At 35.4% G+C, this 17,459-nt stretch overlaps 1 protein-coding gene across 1 annotated transcript; it reads right to left on the minus strand.

Annotated features, from left to right (window-relative positions):
• Window positions 1-2,417: 2,417 nt before the first annotated feature.
• Window positions 2,418-15,747, minus strand: LOC116402445 (NAD-dependent malic enzyme 59 kDa isoform, mitochondrial-like). Its single transcript, XM_031881692.1, has 9 exons — window positions 15,734-15,747; window positions 14,827-14,887; window positions 14,254-14,346; window positions 13,374-13,535; window positions 13,201-13,284; window positions 13,015-13,121; window positions 12,712-12,781; window positions 12,171-12,337; window positions 2,418-2,532 (listed from the first exon to the last, which is right to left on the minus strand). Exons 2-9 carry the CDS (start codon window positions 14,836-14,838, stop codon window positions 2,418-2,420), a joined length of 810 nt encoding a protein of 269 aa, XP_031737552.1. The 5' UTR covers window positions 14,839-14,887; window positions 15,734-15,747.
• Between the last annotated feature and the right edge of the window lie 1,712 nt (window positions 15,748-17,459).

Here is a 17,459-nt window from a genome sequence, read left to right on the forward strand (position 1 = left end):
TGCAAAATTGATGACTTTCTTTATATTTTTATTCTTTGGGTATGTGTGTGTGGTGGCAACCCAGAGGGAATAGAGTACTATACACTTTAAGTCAGGTAATGTTGTTTCAGCAAGAACCAATGTGGGTAGGCATGATCATCAAAGAAATGAACAAACTAAAAGTCTTTAAATAGTAGTGGGTCAAACCACAATGACCATCTATCTAGGAGGTCAATAAATCCTCCAAGATTCCTCATGCCAAACATAATAGGGTAAGAATTGTTATTTTGTGAGATTAGCGATGTTGCAAAAGTTGAGCCAAACAGTCATGACTATGAAACAAACAAAGCGTCATTACGAAATAAAAAACAACATAAAAAAATAATTCTTATAAAAAAATATACAAGTTATTTGAAATCTCTTGGAATTCATGAATTGTACATCATAAAAAAATGATAAATTTTGTTACTACTATGAAGTGGGATAATCACAAATTAGTGTCTTCAAACATTGCACTTTTCATGCATTATATGTCATGTTAATGCTCCTAATTATGAGAATTACCTTCCACTATAATTAGATTCAAAATCATTTTAATTTCCAAATGCCTCTTTAGAACCCCTAGACATTCTACATTTCTCGTGATATAGTACAGGAAATATGTGGTGGTCAATCAATTAATGACAAACTATATCCTGTCACTTGAAAGATCAAGTATACAAAGATAAAAACACAAGAAACCAAAAGTAATCAAAACAGAAAAAGAAGATAAATGCACTAACCATGGTGATTTGGCACACTAGCTGACTTCCAAACTCCAACCTACACAGGGAATGCAGGGAAGAAAAAAAAAAGAGAAATATGAAGTAAATAGAAATGATGTGTGGAGACACTGAAGAAAGATGCAGTACTATGAACTGCAAGAACAAGCAATCTCTTAAGCTAGAAAAAGAAGAAACATGAAAACCAAGGATGTAATTGTTGAATTTATGGAATAAATCTATATTTCATTTATTATTTAGTAGAGATACAAGCCTATATATAACCATAGAGAAATACACTTAAGGAAATAATATCAAATAATATCTCCAGAATAATATCACCTAAGAATAATCTAATTATATTAATAGTTATTATCTATATCTCATTTATATGACGTAAATCGTCGGAGAAGAAGGAAGATGAAGACAAACCCTTCAAGTCCAAAACTTTAGACGACATGATGGAACCGAAAAAGAACAAATCCCAAAATAAAGAAAGAAACTCAAAAAGCTCTGTAAAAAAGGACGCCAAAAATTGCAACCCCACTCCTTCAGAAGGCAATTCAAAAACTTCCTCCAGCCTACAAAACTCTGCAGGTTGAGCAAAACATTTCATGAGTAGAAAAAAAATAAAAGAAATTAAATTACAAAATGAAGAACCATTGATTAAACTAACTTAAACACCACAATTCATATGTACCACATAGTCAAACAAGAAAGTAATGCAACAAATTAAACAAAACAAATCATAAACATTAATTAAGAGATCGCCTTTCAAAAATTAAGTTTCAAAAACACACAAAAACAACTGAAATAGAAGGAAATAAAAAGGTTCTCTCCAACCCTATTTGTTAAAACAAAATCCAGACAAGAAATGGTTTCCTAATTACTATTTCCTTTCTTCTATGCAGCTGCATAACACTTGGCTAAAACCATGAATGCTACTAATACTTTGGTTGAAAATGTTGGTTAAATGGTCAATGGAATCCCATATAATCAAATTTTCACATTTACATAAGAACTAGCAGTTGTAGGGTATGGAGAAGAAAGTTTCTTAATCATTAAAAAGTTGGAAGATTCTAAAAGTAGGGCTTATATTTGATAAAAAACAATACATAAACTTTAAGAACAACCAAATCAGACAAATAAGAAAAAGAGATAAATAACAAAACCCATGAAGAGCAAGGAAAAAGGTACCTGCAACGATAAGGAAATGTCATTTTTTTGATAGATTAAAATAATAAATCTTGAATGTTCATGTGATAAATTTTGGTTGTATACAATTACACAAGTTGTATAAATATATAAATATATAATTTATTTATGTAAATATGGTTGAAAGAATGAAAATAAAATGTGGAAAAGATGATAGCATATAAGGAAATGTCATTTTTTGGGGGGAATGAATTAAAAACTGCCCATGAGAATCAATACCCTGCTGCCTTAATGCCTTTGATTCTCAATCACAATATTCCTCTATATTTCACTTTTAAATTTCATTTATTAACAAAAATAGTTCCTATAATAAAAACTTATAATTACCAATTCCAAAATTCATGCACAACTTCTATTTTTATTATTTTGAAAGAAAAAAAGAAAGAAGCTTAACCTAATCAATGGAGATGGTCAAAAACTACTGAAGAGTAATGGCAGAATCCTCTCTGAGTGTTGAGGAAATTAGCTAAGTATCCCTAACCATGAAGGGAGTTTGAGAAAGCTTACCACTTCTAATAAATTGGCTCCTTCACTAAGTCCCTCCAGCTCTCTTGGATCTTGGTGAACAGGTACCACCCTAAATAGTCAGAAACATGGAACTATTTCTCATCTCTATTATCGTAATTATTTGTGAACTCTCAATGTTCAAGAGGTTGAGTAGCTTTATATGAAATAGGTGCAAGAGCGGTTTGAAGTTCTTAAAAAGAGAGAAACATCAGGAAGCTTCACAGAGCAAGGTAAAGCTTAAGAATTCAGAGTTAGTTAAGATCAAAACCATAATCATAGAACAATCAACAACAAACAAATCTCATATCTCATCAATTTTTTCAAAAAGATAAATAATAGAAAACAAGTAAGAATCAGACAAGCAAACATACAATGTCTATTTTTCCATTTGAATTTTTCTACATCTGTTAAGTTCCAAATATGTTTTTGAGTCATTGGAAATTACTTTTTATATTACAAAATCACTTTTAAAAGTAGACACAAACAAAGGTTAATATGGCTAATGGAACAGTAACCTACAAATTTGTAGGTACTCTACCCTACAAATTAAATTCACAATTCTTGCAACAATGCTTTTGACTTCATTTATATCAAGATATTGATGTCACACCAGTGATACTAATAACAAGAAACAAAACCAAGAATCAATAGTTTCATCATTTTTTCTTTTCTCTTGGGCATTGCCGATCTCATTCTAAAGTGATTTTCCTTAGCCAAAACAACAATGAAATCAAATCACAGTTACTATGAAAATGTTAGTGTAAAGTACGAAGCATTCTTCTTCATTTTTGGTTGATCCATTCTCCATTGTACTCAATGGAAAATTAAATAAAATTATGGAACTGTTTCTTCATCCATTTCCAATAAACCCAGTAAAGAAATCACTCAGAACAACAATAAAATGATAATAAATATATAGCAACTTTGAACAAGAAAACATGTTTTTGAATTGAATCTTTCCCTTAGCCAATATCAAAGTTTTAATACAATCAAAGAACACTTTTAACAAAACATTTATTAATAAAAATAAACTTTGTTAACTAGTTTCTAAAAACACTCTTAAATATGCCTTCCATAACCTGGTTTAAGTTTTGAAGAAAAATGACTAATGGGCTGGGATACTCATGCCATGGAGTGGCAAAAAAGAGACTGAGCTTTGTATTTGAAGTATCATGTTGGTGAAGACATGTAAAAGGTCTTATGAACATTTCAATTTAACTCTTTTGTCTCTTGAGTACTATAGCTTTAGACTAATGATTATTTTCCAGCAGTTTGTCTCTACACAAAAGACCAGTTTGTCCATTTCTACTTTAATTGTCAGCCTTCCAAGCTTGTCAAATACATCAGTTTTTAAGATTTATGTGCACCCCATGTCATTAATCCCTTCCTAAGCTGATTTTCCTTCGTAAATATATATTACACTTAACACTTAAACACACATATTTCAAAGATTGATTCCAAAACGAAAATGAGAAATGAATGAAACTCAAATCAAAATAGAGAAATAGATAGTGGAGGTGAAAATAACCAGAAAATTTACAATAATGCTATGGAGGAAAAGAAGATAAGTAACTGAAGGAAATGAGGACTCATGGAAAAGACTCCTATTGGAAGAAGGAACTAAGTTACCATTTTGAAATTTCAAGAAAGAAACTGATGGATTTGAAATGGGTGTATGTATCTCTATTAGCAACCCAAACTACCGTTTGAACAGAGATTTTATTATACCAAATGCTTATGTAATACTTGGATGAAGAAGATGAAGATTTCATGAGTAGAAAAAAAAAAAAGAGAAATATGAAGGAAACAGAAATGATGTGGGGGGACACTGAAGAAACAGATCCAAAAACATGTTGTACTATGAACTGCAAGAACAAGCAATTTCTTATGCTAGAAAAAGAAGAAACATGAAAAACCAAGGATGTAATTATCTATACCTCATCTGTATGACGTAAATCGACGGAGAAGAAGGAAGAAAGACAAACCCTTCAAGTCCAAAACTTTAGACAGCATGATGGAACGAAAAAGAACAAATCCCAAAATAAAGAAAGAAAACTCAAAGAAGCTCCATAAAAAAGGACGCCAAAAATTACAACCCCACTCCTTCAGAAGGCAATTCAAAAACTTCCCTGGAGCCTATAAAAATCTACAGGTCGAGCAAAACATTTCATGAGTAGAGAAAAAATAAAAGAAATCAAATTACAAAACGAAGAATCATTTATTAAACTAACTTAAACACCACAATTCATATTTTTTTAGAGTTACCCATTGTGCACCCACCAAATCATTCTTAAGAGATTTAAGTTTAACAGTAAAGATCAGAGATGGATCAAACTGTTACACCATTGTTAAAAAGAAAAAAGAAGCCCATAGAAAGGAAGCTATTAAGGAAGATATTTCATTGTTGGCAAAGAGCATTGAAAGGTTGGGTGTGCAGGCTGGACAGCAACAGCAGCAACAACGAACTTTCATGAAATATACTTAAGGAATGATTAAGGGAAAGACAACATGGGAAGAAGTTCCAGAAGGTTCGTCCAACAAGAAAGAAACTATGATTGATGTCAGTGATTCATTTGTGATGGGAGGAAAATCGGAAGAAAAATACATCAAGTTGGAAGGAGAAGAATCTGCAGGGGATCGAAGCAAATTCAAGAAAATTGACATGCCAGTTTCCGCGAGTGTTGCCCGGATTCTTGGTTATTTAGAGTAGAACGTTATTTTCAGATACACAAACTTACTGAGTTAGAGAAGATGACGGTGACAATCATTAGGTTTGATGGTGCAGCCTTGGATTGGTATAGATCTCATGAAGACCGGAACCGTTTTTAATTGGGAAGATTTAAAAGAGAATACTTATTATTCGATTTCGATCAGACCGTGAGGGATCAATATTGGGCAGATTTTTAACGATAAAACGAGACACTACAGTGGATGAATACATAATTTTTTTTGATAAAGTAGTGGCACCTTTGCCTTTTCTGCATAAGACAGTTATAGAAGAGACATTTATGAATGGTTTGAAACCTTGGATTAAGACAAAATTGGAATGTTGGGAACCTGTTGGGCTTGCTCAAATGATGAAATTGGCCCAGAAAATTGAGAACCGAGAGGTGATAAGGGTGAATCTGACTTAAAATGTGCAGGGGATGATAAAACCCAGGTTTCTACTTCTTTAAATACTCAATTTCATGTAGTTTCCAATGACAATAAGTCAGAAGGTACTGTTCCAGTAAGGGCTATCACACTTCGAGGGGCTGCATAAATTAATTGACGGGAAGGACCACCAAGACGACTTTTTGTGATGCTGAGTTTCAAGCTAGACGTGAGAAAGGGATCTGCTTTTGTTGTGAGGAAAAATTTTGTGCAGGCCATAGATGTAAGGTGAAGGATCAGAAGGAACTCAGAGTGTTAGTTGTTCAAGCAAATGGGGAGGAATTGGAAGTAGTGGAAGAGGATGATCGTATAGAGGAACTTGAGGTAAAAGCTAATGGAAAAATAAAATTCTATTTAAGTTTGTTGAACTTGGTATAGAATAAAAAGAACCAGTGATAGAATTGTCATTAACTTCATGGAACACCGGATTAAATGCGATATCAAGTGCTGCTTAATTATCACACCACAATTTTGCTGGTGTGGTGATTTCAAATCCCAACTCAACAATAGTCAAAAAGTTGATATATCCAAATCAATTTGATATATCCAATTCACACAAAAACTGTGCAATTGCTCTATATTTTTTATTATGCACTTGAATGTGACACCACATTTTGTTTCTTACTTTTCCAAGACATCAAATTGCACCAACAAAAACAAATATCCTGAAGTTGATCTTTTGTCTTCTTTAGATTTTACCAATTAACATCTGAGAAATATTCAATATTAGTATGACTATAATCCTTATATAATAAAACCATGCCCGAGAGCAGCCTTCAAATAACACTGAATCATTCCAAAGCAGCTGAATGATCAACTTTAGGGCATGACATATATTGGCTCATAATACTTACTAAATAGGCTATGTCGAGTCGAGTCACTGGAAGGTAATTAAGTTTTCCCTCTAACCTCCTATATCTTTCAAGATCTTTCAACAATTCTCCATCTTTTGTGAGCTATAAGTTAGGCATCGTTGGGTACTACATGGCTTAGCCCCTACCTTCCATGTTTCAGTCAACAAGTCCATATTTTCTCTGTGATAATAGTATTGCTTTCTTGCCTGTTTTTACCTCTAATTCCTAGGAGGTATTTCAACATGCTCAAATCTTTTATTTGGAATTGGCAATAGAGAAAAGTCTTCAAGGACTGGATATCTAAAGAATCATCACCAACAACCACAGTTGCATCAATATATACTACTATTAGGATCACCCACTCTCGGATCTTTTAAAAAAGTTTGAATGATCTAACGGGCTCTTTTGCATTCCAAAACTTTGATCACCTTAATAAATTTGCCAAACCAAGCCCGTGGACTACGTTTTAGTCCATCTAAAGATTTACAAAGGCGACACGCCTTTCCATTCTTCCCCTGAGCAACAAACCCTAGTGGTTGCTCCATATACACCCCTTCTTGAGGATCACCATGAAGAAATGTGTAAGGACCCTAGATAGAAAAATAGTGGATTATTAGAAAGATGGAAAAGACTCGATCGCAGTTGAGAGAGGGACTTGGGAGCAAGCACTTAAATGGGCTGCTAATTGCAAACTTGAGGTGGATGAGAGGGGAGAAACTCCATGGACATGGGAGCATATGCATAAATGGATTGTGGATTGCAAGGCAGAAAGAATACAGAGGAGTGCTAAAACAATACATCAAAAGCTTTCTGAAGGGCTGCAAAGAGATAAAGAAAGAGCGGAAAAGAAACTAGAAGAAATTAAAGTTGAAGAAAAACAGAAATGGAACAATGACTTGAAGATGAAGGAATCGAAGAACGACCATGAAAAAGATGAAGGGAGGAGGAAGCCAAATCTAACTGTGTATTCCCATGGCCGACGATTAAGGGTGAGGTGGTCGGAGACAAACACTTGGTGGAAATGGAAACACCAAACAGAGAAGGCGGAAGTATGGGAAAGGAGGCAAACACTATAGATGAGAAGGAAGGCAAAGAAACGATTGAGGAAGCGATCATTGATACTTGGTGGTAGTGAAGAAAACAAAAAGAAGAATCAAATAGTACATGTGTGGAACAAGTCGACCTGGATACGATCTGTGAAAATAGAAGAAACGACTCATTGGAGTGGCAGCATTGAGAGGCTGATCATATATATAGGCCAAGATTTTGTTGAGGTACGTTACTTTCCTTGCCTTTCTTTTGTGGCGTGCGAGTTATATCAAAGTAGGGAAGGGATGAGGAAGCTAGGCAATGAAGAAGATGAACAAAGGAATTTCGAAGGTCATCGGAGTAAGATAGAATGGGTAACGACAAGGAAGAAAATGGCAATGGAATTAGTACAGGGATCACGAAGAGGCTGGCGAATGGAAACATATTGGGTCGTGTCAGAAAATCGAGGCGGGGATGAACAGAAACCGCGGCAGAGGAAAGATTCTGAGTCGGTCACCAGTGGCCAGAAAAAGAAGAAGATGGATTGTCGAAAAGTCCAGTTACAGGAAGAGGAGATGGAGACAGGGTGCGTTGGAGCTAGTCGACCTAAGGCACAAAGGGAGTTTGTCGGAACGCGGATAGCAACGAAGCTGCAAGTGAGATCGGAAATTGTCGGGAAGAATGCTTTGATATTTGCAGAGGGAGTGAGCAGCTACGGACAAAAAAAATTCAGAAAGGAGGGGGAAGATTTCTTGAAGAAAAACGATTCTTCAACCCACGTGAAGCGTCAGACGTTAGGGCGAAAAATTAGAGACAGTAGTAGTTATGATTTGTTTAATGGGCTGAAATTAAATGAAAAGGCCCAGATTTTCTCAAATGAGCTTGGCTTAGGTGGAGAAATTGGGGATCAAATTCCTAATAAATGGCCAAGAAAAAAAAAGTGGAGGCTAGAGAAGGATTGGCACATGCAAACCTCAATGGTTAAAGTATATCACTGGGATGGCAAATAGGGAAAGAATTTAATCAAAAGTGGGCCAAAATGTTGCTTTTTGGGCTGATTGCAAAAGTAAGGGATGAGGCCCATTATACCTCAAAGAAAAATAAATTGATGGCTTTATCTAAGGAAGTGGAATCCTATTGGAATATGGATGGTGGGCCAAACATGAGATGATAACAAAGAAATACAGCCTTCATAAAGAAAGAAAGGAAATTAATGGGCTTGAATTTGCTAAATTCATGAGACCATTTGTTAGTGTGGCTGAAAAGTAACTTGAAAATGGATCGGAATTGCCTGAAGCTCATTGGTAATTCTAAGAAAGATGGTGTATGGTCGTGAAATTGATTTGGGGATGGGGTCATAAAGTTAATTGTGGGCTTAGCCCATTAGAGAGAAGAGCTTCAAATTAAAATGCAAGTGGCATGGAATTAGGCTCAGGGAATGGCAGTTGGTTAATTGGGATCACTTTCCGTGTGAGAAGAATGAAGATTGGGAAGTTCTTGGAGTCTAAAGGGTTGGATAGCATGAAATGTAATTATTACAACCAATAGAATTTCAAGGTAAAGCTGAATAAATTTCTTCCAAGAAGGCAGGGTATGTAGAGAGTTCAAGGTTTGTAGTTTGTAAGCACACCTTGAGGACAATGTGTCTTCGAAGGGCGGAGTAATGTAAGGACCCTAGATAGAAAAATAGATGGGTTAGGTCTTTTTGTTATAAATAGTAGGAGAGGGGTTGGGGAGAGGTGTGAAGAATTTTGAGAAAGTTTTCCTTGTAAGGGAACCTTGGAGAGTCTAACCCTCTTGAAAGCTAGGGTTACTTGTTACTTGTTATTAAGATCTAATATATATTTCATGTGTAGATGTTTTTTAAGTATTCTTGAGTTCATCTTTTCTTCTTGAGGTAATCCTTGTTAGGTGGGATCCTAACAAATTGGTATCAGAGCCGTAACATCTTGGGGATGACACGGGCTTGGATGCAAAAACAAATGGAGGAGAGGTTGGAGAAGAATAAGGACATTAGGGAACTTAAAGATGTAACTTTGGAGTTGTCCAAAAGCATCGAAAGGCTGGCAGAGGAATTACGAGAAACCAAAGTTAGTTGCCAACGGGAAGAATCTGCTACATCGTAGGGATCGGTGTTGAAAATGAAAGGAAAGATGGAAGATGACTCGACCGCAGTTGAGAGAGGAACTTGGGAGCTAGCACTTAAATGGGCTGCTAATTGCAAACTTGAGGTGGATGAGAGGGGAGAAACTCCATGGACATAGGAGCATATGCATAAATGGATTGTGGATTGCAAGGCAGAAAGAATACAGAGGAGTGCTAAAACAATACATCAAAAGCTTTCTGAAGGGCTGCAAAGAGATAAAGAAAGAGCGGAGAAGAAACTAGAAGAAATTAAAGTTTAAGTATTCTTGAGTTCATCTTTTCTTCTTGAGGTAATCCTTATTAGGTGGGATCCTAACAAAATGCACTTTTAATATCAAGCTGATGTAAAAAAGTTGGAAACAAATATTGAACCTCTCCTCTCCTCTCACCCACCCTCTTCTCTCTTCATTCCGGCCACACCTTCTCACGGTGACGTCGACGGCAACGCCAAACCCGGGGAGTTACAACTCCATCTTTTTCAGAAATGGAAGTCAAAAGTTGAAAAATGGTAGACACTTTCTACTGTATCTAGTTCGAAAAGGGGAGGTTCAATATTGAAGATGTAGACTTCCAAAAAATCCTCACTTTATCCAAGATCCAATTAGAGTGGTTCATTGATTCAATAGATGTTCTTGTAAAAGAACCAAACTGGAAGTTTTTCAACAAATATGCGAGTGATGAAACCGAAACAACAAAGCTATCCAAATTCTGAACCCCATCTGATTGGTTTCTGAGGTGTGTTGCTCGAAACTTCTCTGGAATACAATCCTTCATCCATCTACTCATGAGAAACCAGACAAGGTTGGGTCTCCTTCCTCAACATGATCAGGTCCTTTTTATTGACTCATAATTACACCTCCTTTTCAAAAATATCAAGCTGATGTAAAGGCCAGTGACTGATTGAAGTTAGTGAAATAAACAACCTCACAAATGTCATTTTTACTACTCGAGAAAAAGTATCAGCATAGTTAACGCCATGTTTGTGCGTAGCCTTTCACTACAAGGTGTACTTTTAATTGAGCGACAAAACCATCAGGATTAACTTTAATTGTAACCACCCATTTGCAACTGATATACTTTTTTCGTGCAGGGAGAGAAACTAAATCCCAAGTACAATTATCATCTAAAGTAATCATCTCCTCCACCATTGCAACACACCAACCAAGATGAGAATAGGCTTAATGATACTCCAATGAAAGAACATGCAGAAGACAACTAATGGTTATATGAAACAGAAGAGGAAATAAGATGAGCACACTTAAGTTTACCTTTACGAAGAGCAATAGGAAGATCATCACTCATTTCTGGATCCAATGACGAAGAAGCCTTAGGGGTAGGGCATGGAATTGAAGAAGGTTGTCGTCGATCATAGACTTCAGTGATGGGTTGACAAATAGAAGTAAACACACGTGAAGATGAACCACAAAGAGGATTAGAAGGAGAGATAACATTGTAGATAAAGAAATCATCCTTTGACTCTTGATACTCCCTCGACTCATATTCGAAGAGAAAGAAGGTGAGGAATAAAAGGAGGAATGTTCAAAGAACACGAGAATAACCAAAAAGATATATTTTAAGGTCTTTGGATCCAACTTTGTATGTTGAGGCCGAACGTCTTGGACAAATCAAGTATAACCAATTATTTTGGGTGGAATGAGAAACAAATGTTGTTTGGGGCATAAGATACAAAAAGGTATCTCACCCTTAAAAATGGAAGAGGGCATGCAATTTGTTAAGAAACGGGCTATGGAAACATCAGCCCAAAAAGAAATTGGAAAATTCATTTGAAACATTAGGACTAGTGGTTTAAAAAGGATGACGATTCTTTCATTTTGCAAACCCACTGACTTCATGAAATTAATAAATAGAAGTGTGAAAGTAACATAGACATGAATATATAAGCTAGAGCAAAGGCATGACTACTATACCTGACTACCATTACATAGCGCTAAAAGAAATTGTAATTTTCTTTTTCATTCAATATGTAATTTGACGTAATAGTAATAGTAATTCCTCTTTCAAACAACCACTTTTTTTTTTCAACAAAGAGGACAAGGCTTATGATCCCTAAATCGTTAGCAATTAAGATGCAGCAAATAAGGTAGCTAAGATGCAGAAAATAAGAAAACACCCCAAATCACTACAGTGCATAAGAAATCTATCACATAAGCACAAAGATAAATACTGAGAGTATTAGTTGAAACTTAGCAAACACAAACAGGGCAAACTATTATTTAACGTGCTAGTTTAAATATATATCTAAACTAAACTACACAAGTATTTCAAACTGGCAAAACTAAAATTAGGTTTATAGAAACAACGTGTCCTCATCCTTTCTCCTAAGGAATGCTATTCATTATGATTTTATCTTTTGAGTTTTAAAAATATGCTATTTATTATTCATATCTTTTCTCGTGCTATCTAGAAGCTAACCAAACAACATAGAGAAAGTACATTTGTATCACTAATCAATATTTGAAATGATGACGCAGATTAAATAATACAGAATTCAGAAAGTAGAACTTGCCTGCTAGCTGACTTCAGCTGCTCCCTGAGTTCCTTGAACTTGAGGTTTCTCATGTTCTCAACAGTGAAAACAAAAACTGAGTTGTAATTTTCCACACCCTGCCTGATCGATTCCACCATTGATTTCTTGTGGTCCCTTCCTTTTCTTCTTTGTTTTTGATAAAGTAACTGCATTTATCCCACGAACAATTAGATAGAAGACTTAAAACACTAATCTGCATAGGACTAAGTTCATATTTTTCCTCTTTAAAACACTAATCTGCATAGGACTAAGTTCACATTTTCCCTCTTTCTTTTTAAGTTAAAAACCACATGAGTTTGACAATGATTACTACCACCACAAGTCATTTAACTTCTTCAACTGCCTCATACTTTTCACAAGAAACTGCGTCATACAAATTAACCCATAATAAAGCTATCCAAATTCCGAACCCCATCTGATTGGTTTCTGAAATCAGTAACTCTCATGGAAGGAAAAACTTGGACAGACTGATGCAGAAATTGAGAATGAAAGTTGAAAAAGATAGCTTAGAGATTCTTGCACTAGAATCGTTGTTCCCTGCCATTCTCGAAACAGCCTGAATAGTCATGTTAAGAACACCGAGCCCTGCACTAAAGTTGAAAGAGGGGAAAAAACAGCATGTTGAAACAAATGAAGGTTAAACCAAAAGGATTGAACTATAGTTTCCAAAGTTTTCATCTCTCTTATATTCAGTAATAGTAATAGTAATTCCTCTTTCAAACAACCACTTTTGTTTCAACAAAGAGGACAAGGCTTATGATCCCTAAATCGTTAGCAGTATTGCTATTTGGAGAAAATGTTAAAGTTAAACAGCTGACAATACCTTCCAGCCCCTACCACTACTATCTTTTGGTTAACAAAATCACTCAATGGCCGCCCTTGAGCTCTCACAGTTCCCAATAGTCCAACGAGAGCAACACCAGCAGTTCCCTTTATGAAATGAAATAAACGAAAACGAATGTCCTTTTAAGTAATTATCAACTGCATTAATACATCATCAACTACTCACTTGTATGTCATCGTTGAACATGCAGAACCTCTTACGATAACGTTGTAATGTTTCAAAAGGCCATTTCATTTGAAAATCCTCAAACTGGCATCATTCAAAATCAAATTACGAGATTACGATACTGATTACTGGCAGTGAACACAGTTAAAAATTTGATATCTTAACCAATAAACCTGAACAATAGCTTTAGGCCAACATGTATGCACGGCTTCCATAAAATCATCAACAATTGATAGATACTCTTCTCCCTCCAATCTAGGTATTCCTATTCCCTGAACTCCAAGGTCACCGAGGCCAAGAATACGACTTCCATCTGTCAAGACAATCATGTCAACCTGTAGTTGGAAGAAGAAAATACAATGAACTTCAAATATGGTGTTGCTGGAAATTAAAAGAGATTTTCATTTTTATTTTGCTCAAAATCAATGCTCTTGAGCTTTTAATGTCCCGAGGAATGTGAAAGTTTCCCAATATATCGTGTATGGAAGTTTAAACTTTTCAAAGAAAACAAGGGTGATCAACATACAAAAGCCTCCTGTGGATAGAAAATTAATCAAACAAAAATTCGATTGTTCTGTAGCAGTTTGACTTTGTTGTTAAGGAAATTAAGAGTGATAAGAAGGCGAGGGAGTGACTTTGAGTGGTGGCCATTCGACAGCCAAGCAACTACACTCAAAGTTGAAGGTCGAATAGGCAGCAGGAAGAAACGAAGAAGAAGAAGAAGAAAAGTTTTCGATCTATCAAACATGATCATCATACAATAGACGAAAGTCATTTAAATTATCCAAATATCTTTTGAAGTAATTTTAACATTTTCAAAATAACTCTTAATCATGCTCTAAATATGGAATGAATTGTCTATCCAACTACAAATACAAAAGTTTTTCTAAATCACTCTAACTAATTATACAAATTCCACAACACATAGATCACATGCTTCCCAAGAACCCATAAAATTGTTCAATGCGGCATTTCATCAAACAGTTGGTGGATGGAGACAACAAAAACAAGTGTTTAACAAAATTATCTTAGAAACAAACACATTAATATTACCTGAAGATGGAACTCCAATTGAACAGCCTTGAAAAAGTGATGGAGAAACAAACAGAACATAAAGATTGTGGGACTCCTCAACTCCAATAAATCCTGCAATGGAAAAATGGGTTAGAAGGTGGAAAAGCATAGTAGAGGATTATGATAATGAAAATGGGTAGTAATGTTTTTCAGTAGCTATCTTTTTCTTCTTTTTTTTTTCATGTTGTTGATGGTTGTTCTTGATTGTCTTTATTATTTTTTTTTTTTTCCTTTTTTGCATTTGGGAAAAAACAGTTTGTTGACTAAGAGGTGATGATGCTGGTGAGGGAATTTATTAAAGTAATGAATACTTTTTGGAGGACTTAAACAAGTAAAAGGACGAAATGAAGCAAGCTCAAGCAACAAATTTTCTGTTAAGTAAGCATAAATATTAACTAGAGGCTTAAATAAAATATTTCACCACCACCACCACACACAACAACAAAAAGCCCAGATATATCGTCATTGACAACAGAAACAGAGCAATATAAGCAAAATACATTACAAGGAAAATATGGAGATAAAAGACATGAAGGTTTCCCTTTCACTTACAAAGAGGATCATTAAGTAACTTCTTGTTGTTAGAACCAATATCTAGCATTACTGGAAGAATCTATCAATTAAACAAGAGTAAACTTAATGAAAAGTTGGTTAAAAAAGTTGCTAAAAATGTCACCATTAATGATATTAGTATTCTTAATAATCTACAAATTTCATGAAGAAAAGACTGCAGACTTGAGATTACCCCCACTATCAGGAATACTTGTTGGAACGGAAAAAGATATCGACAAATTCTAAATACGGCACACTAAAACTCTCTCTCTCCTGGTTCTTGCTTAAAATCACATACATGTCAATGCTGATAGTGCCTCTTTCACTGAAACAAACCAAATTTCAGTACCAATTAAGATGCAGAAAATAAGGTATTTAAGATGCAGAAAATAAGGTAGTTAAAATGCAGAAAATAAGGTAACACCCCACATCACTACAGTGCATAACAAATCTATCACATAAGCACAAAGATAAATACTAAGAGTATTAGTTGAAACTTAGCAAACACAAAAAGGACATAAGCTTATTCTCAAATTTCAGTACATATACTCATCAAAATTCAGAATCTCACGTCACAAACCCGAGCTTAGTGCTCAAGGGTTGACAGTCATGCCTTTTATGCAAGATCTAAGAAGCTATGATGCTCATTATTGTAATGAAAAATTTTTGAAAATTTTTGAAATTTGGACAAAATTTGAAATCCCCCAAGTTTAGACTAAACAAGTGAGCTATTATCCACCCTTTGCTTAAAACATTGCTTGGTAGTAGCCCAACATTAGAAGATAAAACAATCTGAATGCAGGCGATCCTATAAACTATTAAAACAATAGCCACAACTGATGAAAATCAAGTTGGATAAACAACCATTTGATGAAGGAGGGCGTTGAGCTTGTCTAAGAACACATACTCTTTGAGGGTTTAGCGCAAGCCAACATACATATCAAGCTTTCTATAGGTATTCCTATTCCCTGAACTCCAAGGTCACCAAGGCCAAGAATACGACTTCCATCTGTCAAGACAATCATGTCAACCTGTAGTTTGAAGAAGAAAATACAATGAACTTCAAAAATATATATATATCTACAAAGCATAACAATTATCCCATAGCTGAAAGAAATAATATTTGTTACGCTATGTATATAACTCACAAATTAATAGACCATCATCTCAATGTACAAATTGTGAAGTTTCTTAATAGACCCAATGGTTAACTGATTCAATAGATGTTCTTCTAAAAGAACCAAACTCGAAGTTTTTCAACAAATATGCGAGTGATGAAACCGGAACAACATAGCTATTCAAAAGTGAAGTTTCCCGTCATTTTTTTATGGGCTTTTTCTGATGTATAATGCATATGTTTGTTTTATTTTAGCTCTTAATTGTCTCACTGTTTTAAGTTTTACATTTGCAAGTCTCTCTTTTATTTCTTTGGTACGGACACAATAACCGGTGGGGTAACCTTTCTGTGGTTCTAGACTTAGTTTCTAAGTTTGACTGCTCCCTTCAGAGTGACAACAAGCCTCGTTTTCCCCTACTATGGAACGGGGATGATTCCTCCTCTTTTCAAAGCCCTCATCAAACTCAATGCTAAGTTTGACTGCTCCCTTCGGAGTGAGAACAAGCCTCGTTTTCCCCCTAGTGTGGAACGGGGAGGATTCCTCCTCTTTTCAAAGCCCTCATCAAACTCGATGCTATGTCTAGAACGCTAACAGTAGGTGGTCTGGTTTTGCTTAGGCCACAAGTGAAGTTTCCCCTCATTTTTTTATGGGATTTTTCTCATGTATAATGCATATGTTGGTTGTTTTTTTTAGCTCTTAATTGTCTCGTTGTTTTACGTTTTACATTTGCAACTATCTCTTTTGTTTCTTTGGCACGCACACAAGAACTGGTGGGGTAACCTTTCTATGGTTCTAGACTTAGTTTCTAAGTTTGACTGCTCCCTTCGGAGTGACAACAAACCTCGTTTTCCTCCTACTCTGGAACGGGGATGATTCCTCCTCTTTTCAAAGCCCTCGTCAAACTCAATGCTAAGTTTGACTGCTCCCTTCGGAGTGACAACAAGCCTCGTTTTTCCCCTAGTGTGGAACGGGGAGGATTCCTCCTCTTTTCAAAGCCTCATCAAACTCGGTGCTATGTCTAGAACGCTAAGAGTAGGCCTTTTTCGTTAGGCCAAAAGTGAAGTTTCCTCTCATTTTTTTATGGGCTTTTTCTTATGTATATTTCATATGTTGTTTTTTTTTTAGCTCTTAATTGTTTCACTGTTTTTATGTTTGCAAGTCTCTCTATTCTTTGTTTGTATGCAATGTGGTAACTAGGTCTTGCTAGAACGGTGGGCTAACCTTTCTATGGTTCTACACTTAGTTTCTAAGTTTGACTGCTCCCTTCGAAGTGACAACAAGTTTGTTAATGTCCACCCTTTTCTAAAGGGATTTAGTTCATTGTGGCTAGACAAACGGCTCCTAACTCATGTTATTTGTTAAAACCATCTCAATTTCTAAAGAGTACCTCCTATCCTTTTTAACTCTATCTAGGCTAGGTTTGACCAAGCGCATCATAGGTAAGTCACAGCAACGCAACAAAGGAAGACAAAGCTAGAAAGTATCCATGCAATCAAGCATTCACAACACACATAC

The sequence above is a fragment of the Cucumis sativus genome, chromosome 3 (genome assembly GCF_000004075.3).
Source record: "Cucumis sativus cultivar 9930 chromosome 3, Cucumber_9930_V3, whole genome shotgun sequence".
Lineage (NCBI taxonomy): Eukaryota > Viridiplantae > Streptophyta > Magnoliopsida > Cucurbitales > Cucurbitaceae > Cucumis > Cucumis sativus.